The sequence below is a fragment of the Lissotriton vulgaris genome, unplaced genomic scaffold (assembly GCF_964263255.1).
Source record: "Lissotriton vulgaris unplaced genomic scaffold, aLisVul1.2 SCAFFOLD_6091, whole genome shotgun sequence".
NCBI classification, from domain to species: domain Eukaryota; kingdom Metazoa; phylum Chordata; class Amphibia; order Caudata; family Salamandridae; genus Lissotriton; species Lissotriton vulgaris.
Window position 1 is genome coordinate 14,542 of NW_028250624.1, and position 27,717 is coordinate 42,258.

The window sequence follows — 27,717 nt, forward strand, 5'->3', positions numbered from 1 at the left end:
TGGCTGCGCAAAAATGAAGCGAAATACTGGCCTGCATTCTTTGCTGTTCTACTGCCAAGATTCCACGTTGGAAGATGTAGGTGCATTTTTCTTGTGTGAATAAAATGAGTTTCCATTAATTGCCTCCATTAAATGTTATAACAGCCTACATTTTTTTTTCGTATTTATTACTGGACTGATTGGAAGCATTGCAAACCTGTGGTGGTGGGTTTCCACACTAAATGGGTATTTCACCAGAAAGGATACTGTGAGACGACTTAAGCGGGTGCAAAAAAGTTCACTGTGACCCGGAGTAAAAAAATCTTTTTAAACCAAAACATTCTTGGTGATATTCACTCTATTGTTAGTGAATTCACAGAAATGTTTAGTAACATTTGCACATTGATACTGGTGAATTTGTTTAACGAAAACCCTCCAATCAGTCTTTTCCCCAAAGTGTGGTTAGAAGAATACTGAGTAAAGTAAGTGTGCGCTTTAATGAAATACCAATGCACACCAGTTTACACCACACCACTATGGCCGGAGCTCAACTGCAAAGAATATAGAAGGCACTGCATTTAATATTGACCAAGGGCAGGTATGGCAGTCTGCCACATGGTGGGGCTGTCGGTCTAATTTAGAGATCGGTATAGCAGCAGTTGTGTATATACATTGAAAAGGCCCAATATCTGTCGCCCAAGCCATTCTTAGTGTTGGGCGGCTTGAATGAGCAAACTGTCACACTTGTAAGGATGAAAAACAACTTTGGAAGCAGTCCAACTAACCGGTTGGATCACAAGCATTGGCGGCCGCGAAAAGAAAATCGGCCGCGAAATGAAAAAAAAAAGAAAAAAAAACGTGAGAGGGGCGCAAAATTGGTCGTGAAAGGAAAAAAAAGGAAACAAGCTCTCGGCATTTCGTGGCGTGGGAGCGGCTTCCTTTGAAGTCTGATGGGGGGCGGGGGAGTGGCTTCCTTTGAAGTCTGATGCCGAGGCTCAGACAACAAATGGTGTGGGATGTGGTTGGCGATGTGCACACGCCTGTCTCACATGAACTGTACGTGATCCACAGCTAGGTAGACTTTTCCTACCGCTTACTATAATTCTAGACAAACAAGCATTGCTAAAGCTATGCTTTAGTCAAGACCTAATAAGGGCTAAAGGAAAGACTGCAGAAGAGGAGAAGAAAAGGAGAAAGGGGAGAAGGACAAGAGGCAGAAAGGGACAGAGGAGAAAGGCATTTGCAGACTTTTTTACCGCAGGACAAACACCAAACACTCTGGAAGGTATTTGCCCTGCTACCATCCCCACTGTTCCCAGAGGCATTTCTCCAACTACAAATGCAGTGGTGTTTAATTAAGCGCTATAGGGCGTGTGGAAAAATGTCTGTCACCATAATTATTGGAAGTCAAAGTCCACATACCAAGAAAGTGATAGAGAAAGAAAAAGGGAGGAGAAGAGAGAGGTAAAAGTGATAGAAAGCGAGGGAGAAGAGAGCGAGAGAAAGAGGTGAGAGAGGGCATAGAATGTAAGTAAAGAAAGCGAGAAGGAAAAAAGAGAGGGAAAGAAAGAAAGAGCTAAGGAAAAGAGGGAGAAGAGCAGAAGAGAACCTGAGACTGAATAGATGGATGGAAAGAGAAGGGGCAGAAAAACGGGGCTGGTTTGAATTCTTTTAGCAGGGCTGCTTTTAGGTCGAAGTCTACTAGACAGCGAAGTTGTCTGGTTTGCAAAGACATCTTGGTGGCATACTGAAAGCTTCCCTTGGAATACATTCCACACATTGCTTACCATTGTCTTTGTGGTTTGTAGCTCAAATTTACTTGCTTTCTATTTGCTGGCTTTATTTGTTTTAAGCTGTTGAGCTCAAGTTAGTCCCTCCCATGGAGCCTAGCCTGTTCACCATCACTCCTTGTATTCTTCCACGAGTGCTTGCTTTCTGTAAACAAGCCTTTAAATTAAGTTCTTATCTTGTCACATTTGCTGTTTATTCAAAGCGGTCAGCTGTCTTCCAGGATGTTTGGTCTTTACTTTCTCTGATTGAAAAGTGAGAGGATTTCTGTGACAATCCTGGGGTAACCAATCTAAGAGGAAAGGCTGTAGTATGTCACTAAACAACATTTAAATGTCTGTAAATGAACTTTGTAAATATTTTCAGAATATATCAAAGTTAGCAAAGCAGAAATGCAGCACTTTTTTTGTAATTCTGACGTGTGGAGTGAACAAATAATGTAATACTATCAAAACAAATCAATACTCTTGGTGATGCCATTTCTACACATTCTCGTTTGTGCACTGCATTGTTTTATCAATAAAACTGTGCGTGCTAATGTATTGGTCATTTGAATTGAAATTTTTATTTTTTATTTTTATTTATTTATGTCATTTGTAGAGTGCATGAATCACCCCAACCAGGGTATATCCGCGCTAAGACGGCCCAAAACAGCAATACCTGGAGATTAGAACAGTGAGGTTTTTAACTGCTTCCTGAAACATAAATAGTTAGTGGAGTGGCGAATGTGAATGGGGAGCTGGTTCCAGAGAGATGGAGCTACATAAGAGAAGGATGTTCCTCCTAACATTGGTTTGTTTTATGCGGGGCACAAAATGAAGCTCTTTGGACCCATATCGGAGGGTCCTGGAGGGGTTGTATCGAATCAATTTATCTGCAATGTAATTAGGTCCCAAGTTGTTAAGGGCTTTATAGACCATTCAGCAGATCTTGAATTTAGTTCTATACCGAATGGGAAGCCAGTGCAGTATACAAAGTAGGGGGAGAGAAGGAGTTCTGGGGGGTATTAGTCACCAAGCGAGCTGCTGTGTTCTGGACTTCTTGTAGTCTGTTCAGGGAAGATTCCTTAGCGGACATCAGCAGAGCATTACAGTAATTTAGTCGACTTGTTACTAATGCTTGGATCAATGTTTTTCATGTGGTTGACGGAAGTAAGGGGAAAACTCTGCGAAGTAGGCTCAGAGTATGGAAACAGGCCTTAGCGGTAGAGGTGACATGCTCCTCTAAGTTTAGCTTCTGATCAATTTTTACCCTTAGGTTCTTTACCACCAGTTTGGGGAATGGAGTTGGGCCCAGTTCTCCTGGCCACCAGTTGGGAGACCACCTTGTTACTGCTGCTCTAAATAGCATCATTTCTGTTTTCTCAGCATTCAACTGGAGGAAGTTGTTGCTCAAACAGTCAGTAATGGTTCTCATTCCTTCGGAGAAGGTGGTCTGAATGCTGGTGTTGTTCTTATCAGAATTGTCTGTAATGGCAGTGCGCCACAATTCCACGCATACTCCATTCTACATAACTCTACTCTACAACACAATACTCCACTCTATGCCAGTCCGCTTTACAACACTCTACTCCATGACACACTACAACACCCTACTCCCCCTCTATGCTATGCCACTCCACTTTACACTGCTCAATTGCGCCACTCTAGTCACTCAATGCCACTCCACTCTATGCCACTAGACTCTATACCAGACCCTCAACGCTACGCCACTCTGACACTCTACGAACATCTACTTCACTCTACACCACTTCACTCTAGGCCACTGTACTTCACTTTGCCACTCCACTCTACGACACTCCACTCCACTTTGTTCCATGACATGATGCTCCACTTTTTGACCTTCTACTCCATTCCACGCCACTCCATTCTTCTCTATGGCAATTCCCTCTGTGATATTTTACTCTACTCTATGCTACGCCACTTTATGCCCATTCCACTCTACATCACACCACTTCATGAGACTCTACTCCACTGAATGCCTTTCCACTCTATACCAATGTATTACACTGTAGCCCACTAAGTGGCACTTACCTGTACTTCACTCTATGACAATCCACTCCATGATTTACTCCAATCTACGACATTCTACTCCACTCTATGCCACTTCACTTTAGCCTACACTAGCTACTCCACTCTACGAATCTCTTTCTACGATGCTCCACTCTACAATCCTCCTCTCTATGACCCTCCAGGACACTCTACAACCTTTTACTCGGACACTCCACTCTATGCCACTCCACGCTATGCCATACCAAACTGACACTCTACACAACTCCACTCCTCTTCACTCTGCACCACTCCACTCTTCTTCACTCTTCAGCACTCCACTGCACTATACAGCACAATACTCTATGACACTTTACTCCACTCAGTGCCACTCCACTCTATCCCCCCTCTCCACTCTATCCCCCTCTCCACTCTATCCCCCTCTCCACTCTATCCCCCTCTCCACTCTATGGCCCTCTCCACTCTAAGACCCTCTCCAATCTGACACAACACTCTACTGCACCCTACTCCACTCCTCTTTACGATACACTACACCACTCCACGCTACACCACTCCATGACACTTTAATCCATTCTATGCTATGCCATTCAGCTCTATGGCACATGACTCCATTCCATTCTACAGCAATCCACTCCACTCTACGACATTTTATATCATTCTATGCCACGCTGCTCCACTCTACATCACTCCACTCTACGTCATTTCACTCTACGTAACTCCTTTCTACAAATTTTAACTTTTTGTGACTCCACTCTCTCCACTCTACGTCACTCCCCTCTATGCCACTCTACGATACTCCACTCAACAGATGTCCACGACACTGCACTCTGACACTCCACGATACTTTACCACTCCATTCTTTGCCACATCCCTCTGACCCTCCACTCTATGACCCTCCACGACCTCTACAACACTCAAATCTATTACAGTCTATGCCACTTTACTCCATGCAACCCACTTCACTCTAATCCACTCTGCAACACATAACTCCTTTCTGTGCTACACCACTGCACTCTAAATCACTCTAGTCCACTCATGTCCACTCCACTCTATGATGCGTCACTCTACTCCACTCTATCTCCCCATTCTATCTCTTTACACTCTATTCCCCTACGCTCTGACACACCACTCTACTCCACACTTTTCCACCCCACTCTACACAAGTCCATGACACTCTATATGCTTTAAGCCTCTCTACGACACTCCACTCTATGACACTCCACTTTTCAACATTTAACTCCATTCCACTCTGACACTCTACGCCACTCCACTATACAACACTCTATGCCACTTCACTATAGGCCACTTTGCGACCCTCCTCTCAACGACCATCCATGACACTCTATTCCACTCTATACCACTCCACTCTATTCGCCCCACTCTATACCACTCCACTCTATTCCACTCCATTCTACGACTCTCCACTCTACCTTTTTACTCTGACATTCCACATTACAACACTCCAATCTACTGCGCGCCATGCCACTCTACTCCACTCTGACACTCCACTCCAAGTACCTCTGTTTCACTCAATGTCTTTCCATTCTATGCTCTTTTGTTATATGTACTCTGCACCACTCCACTCTGATCCATGACCCTCCACGACAGTCCACTCTTCTCCACAACACTCCACTCTGCCACTCCATGACACCCCACAACACTCCATTCTATCCAACTCCATGACACTTTACGCCACTCCACTGTACACCACTCCAGTCTTCACCACACCACTCCACTCTATGCTACTCCACACTACATCCCTCTATGCCACACACCTTTTGCCGTGCAGAACAGCAGCCACGCTGGTGTACGTCATTGCTAAAACAATATAGTAAAGCCAATAGCTCTTGAATAACTGAGACCTATTGGCTTTACCGATATTTGTTGTTTCTAGTCCAGCCCTGTTCTTGGCTTATGCGACCACAGAAGCAACTAGAATCCTGAAGAATCTAATCTATGTGTTTGTAACTGAAGTCCACTACCCCGTGCATTTTTCTGTCAATAATACAGCATCCTGAAACAAAGTCCTATGAAAAATATGTAAGGATCCAGTTATCTGAAACAACAAAGAGATGGCTGCCTTCCTATTAAAAAACATGCCAATTAACGCATCAGCCAAAGTAGGGCAATATCAAAAATTGGTGCAGAGGAAGAATGTCTGGTTCAATCAAATAAGATCCTTAAATCAAGAAATGAAGAAGAATATGGCCACATTTGTACTATGAATGCACTTCTATGGAACAAGAAGGCGAATTAGTCTGTAGAAAACCAACCTCGCCACTGGACTAAAGAATTAAAAATTGCATTGAATGCCAAATTCACATAGCGACGTGCTGACAAAACGTGTGGGTGTAATACACCTCTCAGTGTCGATAGTAGGTAAATCAACCTTTGGGGTACCACCTTCTGAAGGTGGTGTCATCAGTAACTAATTGTATGTGGGCCACTCACACAACCCGCATCCCAGCTGTTCAAATTTTATGCGAGCTATCATCACTCTCTACATTCTTTTTCCACGTCTCTTCTTCACTGCTTGATTTCTTGCGCGTCTGTTCTCAGGTGCTCCTCTGTGCTGTACAAATTCCGTAAGTCACCCACAGATGGAACAGATATTGTGAACTCTACATTGTCTGTTAGACTGTAAGAGTGAAAACCCTGCTTAGAAAAAAGGGGTTATTTTTATGGCACTCTTAATCATATTTTGTGACCATATTTGCATATGGTAATAAATAAATCCAATTATCACAAGTATCACTGCAGAAACATCTCAAATATTGCGCCAGTGTTTGGTTAGTTCTCTCCATAATTACATTAGATTGAGTGTAGAACACAGAGGACCACTCTCACGATATTGCAAAAGCGGAGCATAAAGATTCCCAAAATTAAAAAATAAACTGTGGACCTTGATCCAAAATTATTGTTTTGGGAGATCCATGTATTCTGAATATATCTTTCATAAAACGTTGAGCCATTTCTATTGTGGTTTTTAATTTAGAAAATGTAAAAAAAAATGTCCTTTTTGGAAAATGTGTCAATGGTTGCGATAATAGTTGTTTCTCTCTTAGAGGGAGGCATTTACGAGATGAAAAGGGTGGCAATTGATAACCAGGGTCCTGAGACTGGGGGGTAATGGGTTGTGAAATTCCCATAGGCTTTTCGTGTTGAGTTTTAATTTGGGCATACACTGGGCAAGACTTAGGGCCATGTTATCAAGAAAGGGCGATACACTATCGCCGCTTTTATCGGCAGGAAACTGCCGCTAAAGCAGCAATAATGGGCTTGATAATATGCCCTTGTGAATTCCCATAGAAACCCAGGTTCTGGTGTTAACCTGGGCTTCTGTGGGAATTAACAAGGGTATATTATCAAGCCCATTATCGCCGCTTTAGTGGCAGTTTCCTGCCGATAAAAGCGACGATAATGTATCGCCCTTTCTTGATAACATGGCCCTTAATTTTGGACGCCTTGAGGTTACCAAAAAGTTGACCGTATTAATTCTAGTATGTTGTTTACCCTTTGGTGTTCCGCTTGCAAAGAACCATGGCAAAGTGGTAACGTTTATTTTTGTCAGGGCAGACTTGGAATAAAGAGAGCCCTTTAAAAGAAGAATAAGCCCTTCATAAAGGCCCAAGCTTTACCTTTCTTGTCTTCCTTACCTGTCTCAAGCCTGTATTGTTGTTGGGTAGCACATACTCTTTCCAAAACGGATATCACTCTGGAAATCTTTTGATTAGGGGTTATTATGTTTGATTCTTCAACTTCCTATTCCCTAGGATGTCTTCAGATCAAGGCATCTGCAACACCATTCTGGGATTCTGTAATTTAACAAATGCAAAAACTAATTTTGAGAAACAAAATATGGTAATCGGGCCTGTCGACTGATTCTACATAGGATTGTCTTCAGAGCTTCAAAGTTATGATGGTCCCCCCTTATAATTTCTAGTAGTTCTCGTTGCAATATTGTAGCATTTACTCTCAGCTGGAGTTGGTAAATGATAATAATAAACCAGCATTGCAAAGCCAATAGGTTTCACCAATCTGAGAGCTACAGTATTTGCCAGTCTCTTTTAACAATGTTGTACGCCAGCGTGGCTGTGTAGCATGGCTAAATGTAAAGTTTGAAAAAAGAGCTATGATGCGGCCAGTGCTGGTGAGCACCAATGGTGAACAATGGGTAGCTCCGAGCCCTTTACTGTAAACAATATCACTTGCAGCTAGAGAGCATGCACTGTCGTCAGTAGGCGAGATATAAGAATGGGATGTGCCTCCATGTCCTTATCCTGTAATTGTAACCCAACTGTGCCAATTGCTATTGCAGAGGCATCCATTTCCACCAATAATTTTTGGTCAGAATCAGAATGACAAAGCACCAGTACATGAGTGAAGGCAGATTTCAAAGCTTGAAAGGCATTTTGTTCATGGGAATCCCAAGTGATCTTGATTTTAATATTTTTTTGTTTTTTTAAGGATTCTATAGATTTTGCTAGTGTAGGCAGAAAATCTCTTTACAAATTGCTGGTACAAATTTGCAAAAACAGGAAACTCTGGGATACTTTTAGTGAAAATTGAGATGCTATTCTAATACAACAGCGTTCATTTCCTTATCCATGACCATGCCAGTGGGAGTCAGAATAAATCCCAAATATTCAGCTTCCTGAACCTAAAAAAAAACCCTCTTTTCTGGCTTGCTGGTAAGCGGATTTACACGTAGACGCTTGCGAACATCCATAGCAATGCTTCTAAGTTCTGTCAATGATTTAGAAAAAATAAATGTCATCTAAGTATACTACAACAAAATTATTCAGGACATTAGAGAAAATATTATCCATAAAACGCTGGAATATTGATTGAGCGTTACATCCAAAGGGCCTTATCCTATACTGGTAATGTTCAAATGGCATCCTGAAGGCTATTTCCCCACACTTTCCCATTTATAATAGGAAGCAAGTGGGAGGCTCCCTTGACGTCGAACTTGGAGAATAGTTGAGATTCTCTAACTGCCTCCAGGATATCTATAATTAAAGGAAGACATTACCCATTCTTTACAGTTACTTCATTCAATGTCCTGTAGTCGATACAGTGTCTTCTCTTGTTGATTTTCTTAAGAACAAAAAATAACAGAGCACCTGCCGTGAAGGACGAGGGCGTAAAGTCCTTGTTCCAAACTTTTTTCCAGATCCTGTTCTAGCACCTTCTCATAAATTAATTCATTTGACAGTAGGTAACTGCAACTCCAGATTTTAAAGTGACAGCACGGTTGAAGGAGCAATAAGATGGCAGTTGCTTTGTTTTAAATGGAACAAAGACATCTAGGAAGTCCTTATATGGCTCAGGAACCAAACTTAAAACAGCCACAATGGATGAGATTTCTGAGACGGAGGCCAAGATGAAGGGTAAACTATATATAGGCCCAGCTGTTGTAGTTCTCAAGCAATTTTGATTACAATGTTGTGATCTTACAGACACAGTCCAGTAGCTCAGTTTATATAAGGACTCTGACAACACAACCGTGGAAGTCCTAAAATTATCAGATGAGTAGGAGAAGCTATGGGATAAACATTGAGGTTTCTTGATGATTATGCATTGACCCCTGCAGGGGCAGAGTACACTCTCTCGTAGGCCCAGACATTAACAGGGTGCCATCCAGAGTATGAACTACTTTAACTTTTTGCTTCATATGAAGTCAATAGCCCAGGGCCCACTCATAATCCATGAAAATGCCTCAGCTCCAGAGTCTAATAACTCCATCACTGGAAACGTTCTTCCTTCACTGAAATGTACTGTAATGGGGAGCAAGAATAAGTTATATCCCTTTTCCGGAATGAAATGAGAGGTAACGATCTGAGAAAGATTCAAAATACCCAGCTCCTTCTTCACCAAAGAGGATGGGCTTAGGTGCTTCCTGAACTCTTGGAAGGTTGGTCTGGACATTGACTAACCAAATTGACCACTTTGCCCAAATAAAGGCACAGTCCTTTCTGACTTTGTTTAGCTTCAGAGAGAGGTTCTCCAGCAGCATCAATTTCCATAGGTCCAGCCTCAGTATTCTTAGAGACTACAGTTCTATGGGAGGGAGTAGGTCTTACAAAGGAGGATTATTTACTAGGACTTCCTCTTTTTTTTCCATTCATTTATTCTATGTTTAGTATGTAAAGCTGTTTACATGGCTTCCCTGAGTCACTCTGGATGGGTCATTTGGACAAATTTATCCTTGATCTCATCTTTGAGACCTCTGCGAAATAGTCAAGAGGGTTGGTTCTACCCATTAAATCTCAGCTGTGAGTCATCAGTCTGGTTACATAACACAGTACATCTTGTTTACAGTGCTACAGGCCTTCAGAATTCGGTATTTTATCACCCAATACAATTGGGTGCTAAAATACCGAATTCAAATGTACATGCACATCTGTGCATGTACACCTGTGCCATGTGTCACAATCAGACATGCCCTTAGGGCATGTATGTGTGCCACATGGCACACAAGCCTGGAATTGGGGTGCTACAGGGTGTCAAAGTGACACCCCGTTCACCCTTGCAGGATTCGGTATTTAACGATTCGGTAAATACCGAATCGGTATTTCCTATTGATTCCTATGGGCTTCAAGGCCCATAGGAATCAAAATGAAATACCGATTCGGTATTTACCGAATCGGTAAATACCGAATCTTACAGATTCGGTAATTCTAAAATAAGAATTACCTACATCTGCCCCCTTCCTATTTACCTACTCTTAAATACCGAATCGGTATGATTAGGTATTTAAGAGTAGGTAAATAGGAATTACCTACATTGGGCCCTAGGATAAGTGATCGCAGCTCACATAAAAGCTTCGAAGTCGAACTAACAGATTGTGCCTAGTAAACTAGGCTGCATAGAGGAAGCTGGATACAAAAAGACATTCAGTTCAACAACCTTGTGTATCACTCATTGTGCCATTTTCAAAACCACTGTATTTTCAGGAAACACCTTAATATCTGGCTGTTTGACTGATGCCTCATTTGCAGTTGCCTGTTGTCTCATTTTGGAAGTGCAGGGTAGCAATAGTGTAGGGCAGCCACACAAGTTATAAATGATTTTAACATAACATATGAAAATATGTATGTGCACGGGAGTATGCACTTCCATATTTTGGATTTATTCTCAAATAAGCCATACTTTGCCTTTTTTCTGTGAATTATGAAAGAATCCACTCTTAAACAGATATTATTCAAAGTGCTACCTAGGTAATAGCTACAAAATTATAATATAAAATATGAATCTGCAGATCTCCCTTCACAATATCAAGGTGTTAGAGCACTCAAGTGTAGATTTGTAACTAAATGGATAATTTTATCATGTTTTGGTAGTGTTGCCTCACTGCACTTCACACCCCACTACAAATCTGTTCTGTGTGGAGAAGAAATGCTTGTACCCAGTGTAAACAAACATTCAAGTTACAAGTAGCCACAAATATGCAAATGCTTTATAACAACAACTATAATAAGCAACTGCAAAACCAATAGATCTGGTGCTGGCTGACATCTGTTTGGCTTTGCCAATGCATTTTTTTCCTGCAGTTGCTTTTGTAAACTGCAATGGCGGGCAGCTGCCAGGCCTCTGTTAGCATCAAAAAGAATTGCCTAAAAGCAAACATATTTGTTTGGTCTAAAAAATAAACTCATTGATATAGTAGCCCTTGACATTATGGGAATAGGGAACTACCAAACCAGACAGGTGGAGTCCAGCAGTGATGGCGGCAGCATCAATGCAGTATCTGATGAAGAAAGGAAGATTTGTATATCCAATGATTTAGTGCCCAGTTATGTGGTGAGAGATGGCATTGATAAGTGGTTTTCTTCTTATGAGGTTGCACTGACCATTAACAGTGTTCCTGAAGATCATGGGAGGGGGAGTCATCTGTAGAAACACATCCCAACACTTGGGAGGGACACACCTCTAACATTAGATGTTGGGGGCAAAACAAAGATTACCCCCTGGAAGACCATTTTGGTTGCCAAATTTGGGCTGACTCCCAAAATATATCACCAAAGATTTAGGGACAGTCAGAACCTCCCCAACCAATCCTGGGTAGATTTTGTTGGTTGATCCAGTAAGGCACTGAATGGCTGGGTGAGGGGCAGCAAGGTTAGTTGTACCATTTAATCATGAGAGAGCACATGCTCAGTATCTGTTTTCCAGATTTGCACCAGCACATAGGTGGCAGCAACTGACTGAGCCCCAGGAAGCTTGCTGAGGAGACAGGCCTCTGGGATAGTACCAGAGTGTCCAAGTAGATGTCTGGAAGTGAACCAAGGAGGGTGGTTCAGCTTTCCCCTAGCAGAGTAGGGGGGAGGTTAAAGATACCCAGAGTAAGGGAGAAAGAAAGGGTTCCTATTCTAAGAAACGGGGCTGGTTCTGATGAGTGGTGGCCCATGGCGCCCCATTTCTAATCCTGCTGCTTTGAGAGCTCCCAGATGGGACCAAGCAGGTGGGCTTTGTAAAACAAACCACAAACTGGTGGGACCTCCACAGGGGTGGCCAATAGGACCTTAGGGGTAAATAGTCCCCAGGGGCAGGTTATAGACCATGCCATGATCTACCTTAGTTAGAAGAGAGACTCAGATGGTGAGTTGATGGTCCCTGAGGGTGGGAATCGTGACTTCTACCAGGTGAAAGTGAATGTGGTCCCAGTCACTACTCTGAGGGATATCTGGACAAGGCAGACCATGGTTGTGGAAAAGCTAGCTGCTCCAGTGCAGAACACCAGCCAATTGAATATGGTTACTCAGGCCCATGGGCAGGACTTTTTCCCGCCCTATGGAACTGGCACCTCTGGAATGGGGTGGCGAGATGACCCGAAGGAGGGTCATAGTTAGACACCAGATTCCCATAGACTGGATTATGGGGAAGGAGTTGCCCCAAGGTCCGGAGAACTGAGAGGGACAGCCATTAAGGGCACCCTGACAGTTCCCCTGACAGTTTAGTTTTATAGGGTTACCGTATCCCAGATGGAAGGGCAGAGTGAGGAAGGACTCACCCCTGTCTACCTCAGGGTATGTTCCTTGGGTTGAATGGCCAGTTTCAGGATACCAGCTCATATCTGAAGGGAGGTAGGGTGAAAGTAGGGTGCAAAGCACCTGGGGCTACTGCCCCCATACTAAAACACCTCAGAGGTAAGAGAAACCTCAGGAGAAAGTAGGTAACTCCTTTCCAGCCCCAAGGCTGAAAGAGAGGCCCACCCAATATCCCCACTTAGAGCCTCCATCTAGCAGTGGATGGCCCTTGGCATTGACAGCTGTCAGTGGCCTGTTTGCTACTTTCCTTACGAGCAGAGTTGGGGACAGAAGACTGATCCAAGTGGTGGAAAGGGACACATCACTTTGTTGGCCATGGTGGTACTGTCTGCCTACTGGGATGCATCTGTGAACAAGTTAAAGTTAGGTATTGCACTGAAGGGGTCTGCAGGTGAGGAGAAGTGTTCCCCATGAGTCAGTTCAGTGGCCCCAGAGAGTATAGATGGAGGGAACCAACTGAGTTCAGAGAGAAATAGAACTGATAAGTGCCCCTGCAGTAGCGGGCCATTGTCCACGTTCTCCCGCCCTAAGCTGGGAAGTCCATCAAGGTATTGCTTAGTCTACCCTGGCTTTATGCTGGAGGGGATTTTTATTGAGAAAATGGGTCACTCCAAACATTTTCCTTCCTTCTCTTTTTCTGACCTCTGCTAACCAGTGCTGAAGTGCATGTGCTCTCTTCTAAACATGGTTGCATTGGCTCCTACCTAATTGGCATATTTGATGTACATATAAGTCTCTAGTAAAGTGCCCTACATGTGCCCTAAGCCTATAAATTAAATGCTACTAGTGGACCTGCAGCACTAATGGTGCCACCCACTCAAGTAGCCCCTTAACCACATCAGTGCTAAGGGAATTCTCCTGCAGTGCTGTTACTCCAGCATTCCCATTGTTCATGACGAGCTGAGCTCGTCATGAGCACACGACCAGTGTACTGCATGACGAGCTGAGCTCGTCATGAGCAGAGAAGGGGTTAAATATGTCTCAGGCCTGCCACCGCACAGCCTGTTTGGGCATTTTTAAACTGCAAGGTCGACCTGGCATGTTAAACCTCTTGCCCAGCCCAAACCTTCCTAAGGTCTAAGGTAGACCCCGGACAGCTCAAGGGCAGAGTAGGACATGTACCTTTAAGTTTAACATGTCCTGGTAGTGAAAGACTCCTAAACTAGATTTTACTTCTGCAAGGCATATCTCTCCCACAGGATAACATTCAGTCAAAGAGGATTTTTAAAGCGATGCTTACAGTGCTTAATTTGAGCAGGTGGTTCCCGGTGCACAGCCAAGGGCACTTAATTTCCAGCACAGGGGCTTATGACAGTCTGCTACATGGTAGAGGTGTCTGCCAAATTTACGTAGAAGCACAACAAAATCTGCTCATTGATTCAATTTACATTTCCAATTATTAGTATTTTCCCCGTAAGCCATTCTTATACCGTTGGGTGCCCTGGAATAGTATGAATTGTCACATTTTTAAGAGTGTGATGATTAGTGTGTTGGTGCTGTCATTGGCAGCGCTGCCAGGGGCAATTGATGGTGAAAGCTGTTGTCTCTTCCTGTCGAGGTCTGAGCACTATTTTATTTACTAATTAAGCATTTGCTGCTTATCACCCGTGAGTGTATCCAAGTCCTTGGGGGGGTGGAGGGAGGAGAGAGGAGGTGGGGGTAATTCTGCTGCTGGACGTCGTCAGTCGAACAGGCAAGTCTTAAGACAGTTTCCGAATTCTTGCAGTGTGGGGGAGGTCCTGAGGTGGAGGGGGAGGCACTTCCAGGTCTTGGGGTCCAGGTAGGAGAAGGAGTGGCCACCTATTATGCTGCAGCGGTAAAAAGGAGCGTGGGTGAGGATGGCGGATCGCAGCAGTGTGGTGGGTTGGTGGAAGTTCAGCCTGGGGTTGAGGTAGACTGGTGCCACATTGTGAAGGGCTCTGTAGGCATTTTAAACTGACATCTCTTGTGTATGGGGAGCAAGTGGAGGGATCTGAGGTGAAGGGTGAGGTCTGGAGGTCAAGAATGAGCCTGGCTGCTGCGTTCTGAATGGTTTATAGTCTGTTTAGAAGCTGGGTGAGGATCTCTATATAGGGCGTTGCTGTAGTCCAGGCGGGCAGTGACAAGGGCCTTAGTGACGATACATCTGGTGCTGATGGATATCCACTCTGAAGACTTTCGGGAGCATGCGCAGGGTGATAAAGCGAGTTGGGGATACTGAATTTATCTGGCTTTTCGTGGTGAGCCTACTGTCAAGTATGATGCTGAAGTCTCTGACGTGTTCTAGGGGTGTTGGGTAGGGGCTAGTTCTGCTGGCCACCAGCAGAACTAGGCCCCTACTCAACACCCCCCTGGGGGGCTGGGTGAAAGTCTTGGAAGATGAACGACTCTGTTTTGTTGATGCCAAGTTTGTTGTAGTTGTTTTGTATCCAGCTGGCGACACTGGTCATACACCTGTGGAATCTTTATTTGGTGTTTGTGGGGTCAGCAGATAGGAGGAGTATGAGTTGAGTATCACCTGCGTACAAGATTATGTTCATACAGTAAGCTCTGACCAAGGTGGCCGTGGGGGCATGAATGCATTAACCAGGGAGGGACTCTGGGAGGAACCTTGGGGTATGCCACAGATGATGTTTGTGGTCCAAGGTGTAGGGCAGGTGGTGGATGCTGTGTGTTCTGATGAGAAAAAATGCAATCCATCTGATGGCTTCACCTTGGATTCTCATCTTGTGGAGCCTATTTAGGAGGGTGCAGTGGGACACCATGTCGAATGCTGACATTAAACAGGATCAGGCCTGCGGTGTACCCTTGGTCTAAAGGAGACCTGATGTCATCTGTGGCTGCGACCAGTTCTCTGTGCTATGGTTTGATCAGAATCCCGATTGGGTGGGGTCCAGGAGAAGGTTGTTCCTCAGGTGGTCGGTGAGTTGGTGGTTGATGGCTTTTTCTAGGACTTTATCGGTAAGGGTAGAAGGGAAATAGCCAATAGTTTTTGAGGGTCAGCGAAGTGTTTCATGAGCAGGGGTTTGGGATAACTGTTTGAGAGTTAACATTGAGATTACCTTATTACATCTTATAAGTGTATTTCCAACTGGGAAGAGATTGGACCCCCATGTTTGGTGTCGCTGGAATCACAATTTAAAATCACAACTTCTGGTGAAGTTAGATCTAAAACTGTAATTCTTAAAATGCCACTTTAACCATTTGGTGCCTTTTGCCTTTTACTGATTGCACATCTGGGGTGGGTGACAGCTGGGCTTTGTGCATTCCCTCTAGACAGCTACACACAAAGGAAGCTTGGGTGTGACTGATGGGACATCCTGAGCAGGATGGGAGGGAGGAGTTTACACCTGAACCTGAACAGACTGTGTCCTGTCCCCACACAAAGGGCTGCATACCCCCACCTTATAGTTGGTCTGGAGCCAGGGGAAGATGGGGCGCTTCTGTGCACTTCAAAGCTTTCTTCTGAGCCTCCCCCACTTCAATGGCACAACTGGGTATAAGTACCAGAACTCTGACGGCATGATTTTAGTACACCTCTGGACGTGTGAACACTCTGCCAGGAAGACACAAAGAATAAAAGTTCAACTGAATTGTGAAATAAACCACACTAAAAACATTTATTAAGTGTTGCAAAAAATGAATTGGAATTAGCTTAATATGTCAGATTAAAAATGCTGTAGCTCTGAATGTGTAGAAACATGCAGAATGGTTCTATTTTTCCTGTTTTGACCTGTAGCATGAAAAAAACATGTTGCCAAAACATCATCTTTCTGCTGATCACTGTTCTTTTTTGATAAACATAGAAGAAATTAATTCTTTAGGTATTCTTGCAAATGTACCCAAAAGCCTTTTAGTTTGTTATTACATAAGTAGTCATAATTAAAAAATTGTCATTTATGTTCTTTATTGCAACAGTTCTGAAGTTAATGGAGATTCATCAGTTACTGATAATGTCTTGCTATCCACCAATTACTGTTAATGCCTTCACAGGAATAACACAGAACAATCAATTAAAGCCTTGTTTTGTAGTTTTCCAGTGACTAAACGGCGAAGCATTGATAGCATAAAAGTGCAATAAGAATGATGTTAATATGTTGCGCTGAATAGCAGAGTTTTGTCATCTCCAAGAACTGCAAATAGCAGAAGTCACAATTACCCAATTTAATAATAATTTCTTTGCCTATTTTTATTGGTTTTGAAACATGGTTAACTTGAGATAAGGAGTGTTGGAAAATGCTGCATAAAGTTTACATCTTTAGCCATTAAGGATGTAAGTGAAACATAAGCAGGTGGAATATATTCTTTTTAATTTCAATTACTTTATGTTCTGATGTTTTTCCGTGAATCATCGATTTAGTTTGGTACTCATTCTTGGCCTAGGTTCCTGCATTTCTGTGGATGTTTATTTGTCTAGAATAATAGTTGCCTAGGGTCTGCTGGTTGGTTTGGTGTATGAATTGCTTCCTGATAGATGGTTGTTTCGGAATTTGCTATTTTTAATTTTTAACTTTTTTTATTATAGGTTCTGGGTGGTCTGGTTCAAGTCCAATGTTTAGTAAGCAGAGCATTGATTGAACCAACATTTCTTGCAACAAATATAGATCATTCTTGTCTAGTAGTTTCACATAGATGTATGATCATGGATCATTAATGAATTTCTTACCAATGGATGGTCTTGATCAAATATTTCTTAAATAATCAGTATTTTGTTCTCATTGAATCAATGGTTGTTCTGAGTCAGTAGTTTCTTGTGGCTCCATGATTAATTGTGTGTGCAGTTTTAGTGTTTTTCAATAACTGAGCATTTCCATCGCATTAATTGACCCAGAAAGCCACTCATAGTTAATAAGTGGGCTTTTTCAAGACTTTTTACCCATAAACAGTTTTTGTCTGTAGTTTTCCCTGCATAAATATTGTTTTTGTTGGTCTAGGTTAGTAATAACTTGTGACTTTTCTCTTCTTTAAGCCTCAGATTTCACAGAATGTTTCTGAAGACGACCTCTTATTTGAAGGCATGCATTCTGCATCAGACTAGCAGGACATTTGGCAACTCAAGAGGCAGAAAAGGTTTGCACGGTGAGTCACAACATAGCAGTGAAGAGTCTGTTACAGAGAAAACACACCCATTTGATTTGTCTTCAATGTGATTGGACATAAGTAAAAAGTTATAAAAGGCAATAAAAGCAGGAGCCGCCTTTGGATTGTGGTCTGACTTCTATTGCTTGTCAGGAGTGTAAGACCTATAGAGTCCCATTATTCTTACATCTCTGTCAGACCGTACAATGGAAGTGGCATAAGCTTCACTTATACAAGAGAATATTACATATTGAAATCTGAATGGAAGAAAGTAAAACTGATTAAAGCTTAGCTGTGCTCTGTATGTGTCATACACAGTATTGTACAGATGAGCAGATCTTGTCTGCTGTACTTCTAAGCACTCCTTCACTCAGTAGTAAAGAGGAATACTATTGTACAGGGCCGGTGAGTCGTAGCTGTAAGTGCCACCAAAATCATTAAGTCTACTGAGAATAGTTTTAAAATACATTCCATAAATACAATAATTTTGTTTCAAATATCAGATTGCAAGTTTCTTAAACTACAGATATTTCTCGATGTGCATAAATAAGCTAATTTTTCTAGAATAGATGTCCTTTTCTTGAAAAAGCATTTGTTTTTGTTGCTCTATAATACCTGACTTTTTAAAAATAAAAGTTGTGTTTGGTTCTCAAACAAAAACATTTCTTTGCCATATCCTCCCGAAACGTTAACTTTGTATAATGGTATTAGAAATAAGCATCAAAGCTAGAGTTATGTCACAGGGGTGGGGTTTGGGTCAGTACATTATTTCAGTAAATTTGTATTCTGCACTGCCCACTCAAATGTGGTTGCAATTAACAGCCTAAGAGGTGTGTGGCCTGGGAGCAAATCATTCATTTACAGTATAAACAGTATGTTTTGAATAAAAGCATAGCTGAGGAAAGAGCTAATTACTTCCTAAGTGTAAGTGCAAATGGGCCGTTTAGAGTCAGACCTGGAGAGACTAGTAATCTGGCTAAGAGACTGCATCTGAAAGGCAAAGAAAAGAATGTAGATTGTCCAAGTCTGTGCAGAGAGTCTGGATTTCATTAAAGACACGGAGGCTAGCATTATGCATAAATACTTTTATTGCACTACTCCTTGCAGCACTTCAAAGTATTACATCACTAAACTCAAAAACTCTAGAACATAGAATGTCCAACAATATATAATCCAATACACAGCAGCCATCTTCCTCTTTTGTTCGCTGCTCCTTGCAGATAAGTATGCTGTGGTGTGAGCAGGACGACAGTTGGTGTATTATTAGTGATTTAAAGTTTTGTTTTTAATGTAAGAACGCGGTATGTGAGTTTTGAGTTTGACTGTTTGTCATTAGGTTTGATTAGAGTGAGACAGATTTGAGGAAAATAGTACAGGAGGAGATTAAGAGCTTAATGAAGGATGTTCTTAAAAGTGTTTTAAAGAGAAAGAGGAGAGTTGAGGAAAACTCGGAGGATGAGTATTGGAGTTTTGAGGAGGAGCAAGAAGGTGAAAGTAGTTTTAAAGGAAAAGGAGCAAGGAAGAGTAAAAATGTTGAAGTGGGAATAAGATTTTTAAAGAAAGGCTATGGTGAGCCTAGCGCCACAAGAGATGAAGGTGTCCTTCGCGGCACAAATGATGGTATCCTTAGCCGCACAAAAGATGTGAATATATTTGTTGTAAAGTTGAATCTACTACCGTAAAGAAGACTCTTGAGGCGGAAGTAAGTAGTAGTAGTAGTCTTTATTCTGTCACCCACTCTCCAGACTGTCTGGGGGAACTCAACATTCCAAAGCAGACTCCAATGGAACACACCAACAGGTAAGGGTACAGGGGGTGGACAGAATGTACCACTATAATTACATACAGTGTAAGTAGATTACAACACAGGAATGTACCACTATAATTACCTAAAAGTGTAAGAAGATTACAACACATCTCCCCTCGCTGAAGAAGGGGAACCAAAAGGGAAGGAAGGGCGGGGAAAAAGCATGGGAAGGCAGGAAGATCAGTGGAGGGCTAAGGAGGAACATGCGGTGCCAATGTATAACCAGAGTGCCGGGAATGAGACCCTAGACGAACCAGCAACAAGGGGGGGCGGAAAGGAGGAAAGGGGAAAGTCCAAGGGACCTGTAGGAAAACAGCCTAAGGAGATACAAATTGAGGACAAGCCAACTGTACCGTGGATTTTACAAATGTGCACATTCACAGACTGCACAACGTGATGGCTCAATACAAGGAACGGAAAGCATATGGATACTGCTTGTAATACAACAATGCAATTGTCATACCTGTGGAAAAGAAGGCAAAAGGATTATACTTGCATATACCAGGATAGCAACCGTTATAAGTGTCAGGCCACAGTACCCCGGTGCACATGCAAGAGAAAGGAGAGTATATCTAGAATAAGGACAGAAAGGAGGACAAGTGGAGCTAAATATTTAAGTATACTAGAGACTCAGAGGCACCCAAAATAAGGGTCCTACCTCATCAGACACACCTTAAGCAAGAGGTATGGGTAAGGGAAGTACACTTACTGGGGAGGGGTGCACTAATATGAACACTAAAAAGTGCGTTGATGATGCACTGACAGTACAAAACTGATTGCAATTGCAGTACCGGTGTACAATGAAAATACTGTTTGAATAAAAGTCACAACTGTACGATATCACTGCAGAGTGGAACTATGAAGTACCAAAAGGTCCAAAAAAAAACCCTCCTAGACAAAATAGAATAGGAGCAAGTTAAAGAAAAAACTAAGGAGGAGTAATTATAAGTACAATACTAAAGGGAGCACATATATTTACCACCATACCAACCTGCAAGAATACTTACAACAATATTACTGGATGATAGTTCAGAAAAAGATAGTGATGAGGATGAGGACGAGTTCATCCTGGATGATTATTTTGATGACGGTTGTGACATGGATAAAGACAAGGTAGAAAAAGAAAGGAAAGAGAAGGGTTTAGTGAAAGATCCTCAGGGTGAGGATATGTTCAGTCCTGACCTTATTAGGCATCCAAGTAGTGCAGATTGGTGGCCTTTGCCTCATGTTGCAGAGTTTATAAAATGTTGGATTCTCAACCTTGGATGAAGATAAAAAAAATAAAAATCTCTTCAGCCCTAATCTGTTCTCTGATTTTCTTTTCATCCTTCCAAACTCTCAAAATCTTCCCTCTCCTCTCACTATATTTTTAAACAAATTCATATTCTTCTTTACTCAAGCTGCATGCACACTCTTTTAGTTGGTTTAGTCTTAGGGTTAGTTTGTTCAACTTGACTAAAATGTTTACTGTAGTTTACCCCATTCCCAGAATCTTCAGAAGCAGGAAGTTCTTCTAACACAACTTGACGTTAGACAAGGATGGTGATAGAACCCCTGCTTATTAAATATAGTCACAAAAATATTACAGGACACGTTATAGTACATAGGTAGGTGTAGATATGTTGCTCTTTCCCCTACAGAAGAAGGAAGAAAAGTACACACCATAACATTAACCCCCCATAATATCAACTAGTTCATCCAACATTTTTGTATAAATATTACGATTAAATTCACTAACTAATCTTTCCCTATATGTCAGTGTTTTAGGCTCAAGTTTATTATGTACCATAAGTCAGTCTCTGTGGAGACATATCCTACTAAAAAAGCACGATACAACAGTAGCCAAACTAGAGACATTAGTATTACTATTATTAAATTCATGCTAACACATCCACAGTATGCCATTTCTATTGAAAACAAAAAGAACAAGCATTTGCAATGCAATAGGTCTCGCATTAGGAAAGTTTGAGCTATTGGTATTGTAAATGACACATTTTTTATTTATGTGTTGGTTTTGAAAATAGCAAAATTAATAGCTTTGTCATTTACAATGCCAATATTTATAACTTTTGCAAATTTGACATCTATAGAATTTGTAATGCAATATGTGCTGTATTTATATGACTTAGATGTATTGATATTACAAATAACAATGACTTTTAATTTTTATAAATAATTAATACTTACATAAAAGTTATTGGAATTTATAATGGCAATACCTTAAACTTTTGTAAATAACTTTTGTGAAGATTATGTTCAGTGTATTTTATTGTGACGAAAATCCAAGAACAGAAGTGAAATATTAACATCTTTTTGTGACATTTGTAATAAAGCTTGAAACATTGAGAGAACATATTTGAACCAGTTGTTGTTGAATGGTTGCACAGATTGATGCTGTGGTGGCGCTGAGTGATGTTATGTTGGCGACGAGTGATGCTGTGGCGTTCAGTGGTGCTGTGGTAGCGCATAGTGATGTTGTGGTGCCCCTGAGTGATGCTGTGGTGATGCGATAGATAGATTGAGTGAGTGCGATAGATAGAGTGAGTGCGATAGATAGAGTGAGGGCGATAGATAGATAGAGTGAGGACGATAGATAGATAGATAGATAGATAGATAGATAGATAGATAGATAGAGTGAGTGCGATAGATAGAGTGAGGGCGATAGATAGATAGAGTGAGGACGATAGATAAATAGATAGATAGATAGATAGATAGATAGATAGATAGATAGATAGATAGAGTGAGGGCGATAGATAGATAGATAGATAGATAGATAGATAGATAGATAGATAGACAGACTGAGGGCGATAGATAGATAGAGTGAGGACGATAGATAAATAGATAGATAGATAGATAGATAGATAGATAGATAGATAGATAGATAGATAGATAGATAGAGTGAGGGCGATAGATAGATAGATAGATAGATAGATAGATAGACAGACTGAGGGCGATAGATAGATAGAGTGAGGGCGATAGATAGAGTGGGTGCGATAGAGAGATAGATAGATAGAGTGAGGGCAATAGATGGATATATAGATAGAGTGAGATAGATAGATAGATAGATAGATAGATAGATAGATAGATAGATAGATAGATAGATAGAGTGAGTGAGGGCAATAGATAGATAGAGTGAGGGCGATAGATAGATAGAGTGAGGGCAATAGATATAGTGAGGGCAATAGATAGATAGATAGATAGATAGAGTGAGGGAGATAGATATATTAAGGGCGATGGATAGATAGATAGATAGATAGAGTGAGTGAGGCAGATAGATAGAGTGAGGGCGATAGATAGAGTGAAGGAGATACATAGAGTGATGGCGATAGATAGATAGAGTGAGGGCGATTGATAGATACAGTGAGGGCGATAGATAGATAGATAGATAGATAGATAGATAGATAGATAGATAGATAGAGGGCGATAGATAGACAGATTGAGTGAGGGCGATAGAGTGAGGGCGATAGATAGATAGATCAATAGATAGATAGATACATAGATGGATAGATAGATAGATAGATAGATAGATAGATAGATAGAGTGAGGGCGATAGATAGAGTGAAGGAGATAGATAGAGTGATGGTGATAGATAGATAGAGTGAGGGCGATAGAGTGAGGGCGATAGATAGATAGATAGATCAATAGATAGATCGATAGATAGATAGATAGACAGATTGATAGATAGATAAATAGATAGATAGATAGATAGATAGATAGATAGATAGATAGATAGATAGATAGATAGAGTGAGGGCAATAGATAAAGTGAGGGAGATAGATAGATAGATAGATAGATAGATAGATAGATAGATAGATAGATAGATAGATAGATAGATAGATAGAGGACGATAGATATATACAATGTTCTAGCACACATAAACCCATATCATTATGTTCACAACAGTTGTATACACACAACAGCAACTGTTGGTCTTCTCATTTCTTTATTCCAGTTGTTCCTGCCAACACGTGTTTCGTCTACTCATAGACTTTTTCAAGCAATAATAGATCTTTTCTTATTTTTTCCTGTTAAAAAAATTATAATCAAAAATCAAACTTCAAAATCAACTTTTATTTCTCGTTTACTCAGTTCATAATCTCAAGATTATGTTTCTTCATCTAGATTCAAGGCAAAGTTCAAAATTGTAAATATTAAAAGTATTTCTACGCTGTCAGGATTTGTAAAAGTTCGTGGTGTCTCATCTTCTATATCATTTTCAAAGATGAATTGGGATTATTTGACAGTAAATATCTGTATTGGACTCTTCTTGCTCTGACATTGATTTCAGATATGCCCATTGAGGAAAGGCTTGCTTTCTATATGGGATTCTCTTTCTTATTGGTATTATAGCAACAAGAGATGGACTCTTGCGATTCTGTGAGTCTAATCTTCTATTCTTGGTGTTTTATCTTACAAGTTCTCTTCACTGCCTTAGGTAATACGACTCTTGCATCTTCACTTGTGACTTGTTCCTCAACTTTATCATGTGCTACACCAAACACCTTGCTGCTTCTCTGATCAGGTTTCTCATTTCATCCCCATTATAGGACATTCGTCTTTTTAAATTGAATGTTCCCTTTAAAGGTTCTCCAAATTCAATCTTTAAAAGTCCAATATTAATCTCCCTCTCTTCAGGAGGTTCAGCAATAACAGTAGCAGACATGTCTTTAGAACCATAGTTAGGACAGCAGCAGTATGTCTACTAGTACTTGGAAAAAACTAGCAATGAATTCTCAGGTGAGGCTCTTGTCATTGTACGTGTACCTAGCACTGCAAGGGCTGTCAATCCCTGTACCTGTACACTTGTGTCTTCCCCCGCTGCACCAAAATCAGGTGCTGCAGAGATCCGGACTGGTCTCTATACACAATCCGTGTAAAGAGGAGGTATGGAATTCAAAAGGTAATTTCAAAAGTTATTCTACTCATCCAAATCCTTTCCTTGGATCTCCTTCTCTCTGTCACTCTCATCAGTTTTCTTTTAGTCTGTTGTTTCATTAACTACTGGAGGGAAAACTCTCACTTTCTCCACCTCTATCCAGCATCTCTCCTGATTATCATGCTTGTTTTCTAGCCACTGTCTAAATGAACCCTTAACCTGCTTCTCATTCTCTTACTCTCTTTCTCTATAGCCATCCAATCCCAATTATTCAATTCATTAAAACTATGTAGGTCTCTGTAGCGGCTTCTTCTCATTCATTGTCTATCTCAGGAAATCAAACGTTCTAATAATAAAGGTACCCTCTAAAAGAAACTGCAAGTCCTCGTCACCAGAAGTGCATTCATGCCAATCGTGAATCCAGGTACATGAATAAAGCCAAACATTTCATATGTAGAAGATCCCTCTGGAGAAATCCTCTGTCCCTCCATGGCAGGTACACTAGTAGCTGTAGCCTTTTTTAACACAGGACTCCTCATTCTCACTCAAAATAATCCAAAAACAGCTCAAACAAGTAAGCTAACAACAACCAGTCCTAGCATGGCAAAACGAAGGGCCAACCAATCACAGCACAACTTTCACAACAACCACAACGGGACTCTGTGGTGACGTTTCATAAATTCTAGCGCAACTCCTGAAGTCAGTAAGCCAATCATAGCGCAGCTTTTACCTTGAATGGAAAAAACTGTGGGGCAGATTTACAAGCCCCTTGCGCCACTTTTGCGTCACTTTTAAAATGTGAAAAGTGCTGCAAAAGTGGGGCAAAGGGCTTGTAAATCTACCACTAAAAGCTTTGCCAGCTTTGGCAGAGAAAAGGCTGCGCAACTCCTAACAAATAACATCTTCTATGTTCAACATAGACAGGAGAAAATCACCAGGTTAAACAACAATACATCTCACAATCCATTGAAATAAGACTAGCACCTCCACAGCACTTGTCATACATAGTTCACAGTAAAGAAGACGACCCCGTCCAGCTGCAATCCACCTCTGGCTAGTATACTTACTCCTGTGTACCAAGAATAAATAACACCAACTCAAATTAGACATGCAACCCCTGAAAAGGAAAAAGAATGCGGCACCTCACAAATGCACTCCCTTTATACAGACGAGTTCAACAATAATATCTCGAGCCTGGAATCCTCTTATACCGTCCACCTGGAACCCTAGGAGATTTTCCCAACAACCTTCCCTCTATTTCGGCCAGCTTAGTATGCACACCAGCGAATTTTACTCTACTGCTCTACACTTGCCAGGAAGCCTATCGGCCTTACAATTGACCCAACTAGTACCCGAATCAACCCACACAAAAGGTCATCTACTCGACCCGATTTTTATCACCTGTACAGAGCTGAAAGTAGGTACCCCCTCCCCCATTCCGTGGTCTGACCACCATTTGATCCCTTTCGTCTGAAAAAATTCCTAACCGGCACCCTCCGCTACACACTACCACACTTATGCAAAGAAACTGGTCCCAACTCCTGCTGGATGACTGGGGGATAGCTTTGGATAACACCAGATCACGCAACAATCCAGACCCAATTTCAGCAAATGAGGAATATAACAGCTGGATCTCTAAATCCTTACACTTAGTACTTCCTCTGAAATGTGCGGAATCCAAGCGCAGCTCAAAAACCGCTCCTTGGTACTCTCCCAGCTTACGGGAACTAAAATGTAAATGCAAAAGATTAGAAAGGAAGTGGAGACTGGATTTTCCCCCGCCAGAAAAACTGCCAACAGAGAAATGCTCAGAACCGACAAAAATGAGATTAAATCAGCACAATCGGCCTTCTTTGTAGAAAAAATCAACACAGCAGCCTCCAAACCGAAAGAGATCTACCACATTGTAAAAACTATCCTTAAATGTCCAGAACAGCCACCTGACCCTTCCAATACACAAGCCCACTGCAATAATCTGGCTGAGTTTTTCCTCCACAAAATTAAAAATATGTACACTCCTTTCCCCCCTATCCCCATCACCGACCAACCAGCCACCACCCCCCCCATCACTTCCACCCAACCCCTTGCTATCTTGGAATCCTTTCCTCCTCTCAATCTCATCACACTAGAGTCTATCCTGTCTCAGGCTCTCCCAATGATCCGGCCCCTCCACGTTCTCTGAATTTGGTAAACAACAAGATTCTTCCAACAGTACTCAATCTGCTCAATGCCTCCCCTGCCGCTAGTTCCGTTCCACCTCCATGGAAGTGCGCCATGGTTAAGGCCCTTCCTAAAAAAACTAACCTGGACCAGAGAGATCCTAACAACTAACGGCCAATCTCTCTACTCCCCTGGCTGAGTAAGCTACAGGAAAAACACGCCAACACCTCGCTAGTAAAATTCCTCGAAACCAACCACATGCTCGACATCTCTCAAACCGGTTTCTGCCCCATGCATGGGACCAAAACCGCGTTACTTGCAGTGACGGAGGAGGCAAGGAAGATCTTGGACCAGGGGGGGATTGGCCGCTATAATCCTCCTTGACCTAAGTGCCGCCTTAGACACGGTAAACTATAGCATGTTACTTCATCGGCTCTCGAGCATAGGGATCTCAGGAAAAGCCATCTCCTGGCTTGAATCCTTCCTCTCCGAGCCTTCTTTTCAGGTGTTCGAGGGTAACATCACCTCCCCGAGCAAGCCTCTTGTCTGTGGCGTACCGGAGGGCTCTACCTTGAGCCCTACGTTGTTTCATGTTTATATGGGACCCCTAGCTGAGGTAGTCTGCCCGTATGGAATAAAAATCATTACTTACACAGATGACACTCAGCTAGTGGTGGCCCTCAATCAACCGGACACGACTCCCGACAATCTCAGGGCCTGCCTGGAAGAGGTCTCCAAATGGATGACTCTGTCGTGCCTTAAACTCAACAGCGAAAAAACTGAGCTCATGTTCCTAGGCAACCCCTCTCCACTCGCGCTCAAGTCATTGTGGCCCTCCTTTCTCGGCTTACCCCCCATACCTAAGGATACAATCAAGAGCCTAGGCATATGGCTTGACAAACTCTCAATTTTAACGCCCAAGCCACAAAACTATCAGCAACCTATTTCGGCCTACTCAGGCTCATACGGAAGATCCTCCCTTTACTG

The 27,717-nt window shown here is 42.0% G+C and overlaps 1 protein-coding gene across 1 annotated transcript in view; it reads left to right on the forward strand.

Moving 5' to 3' along the window:
• Window positions 1–17,777: 17,777 nt before the first annotated feature.
• Window positions 17,778–27,717, forward strand: part of LOC147663179 (uncharacterized) — a gene marked incomplete at both ends in the record, with an annotated part of 74,810 nt that continues 64,870 nt past the window's right edge. Inside the window, one exon of the mRNA XM_086950614.1 lies at window positions 17,778–17,887. Coding sequence (XP_086806740.1) covers window positions 17,778–17,887 — 110 coding nt within the window. The remainder of the gene's footprint in view (window positions 17,888–27,717) is intronic.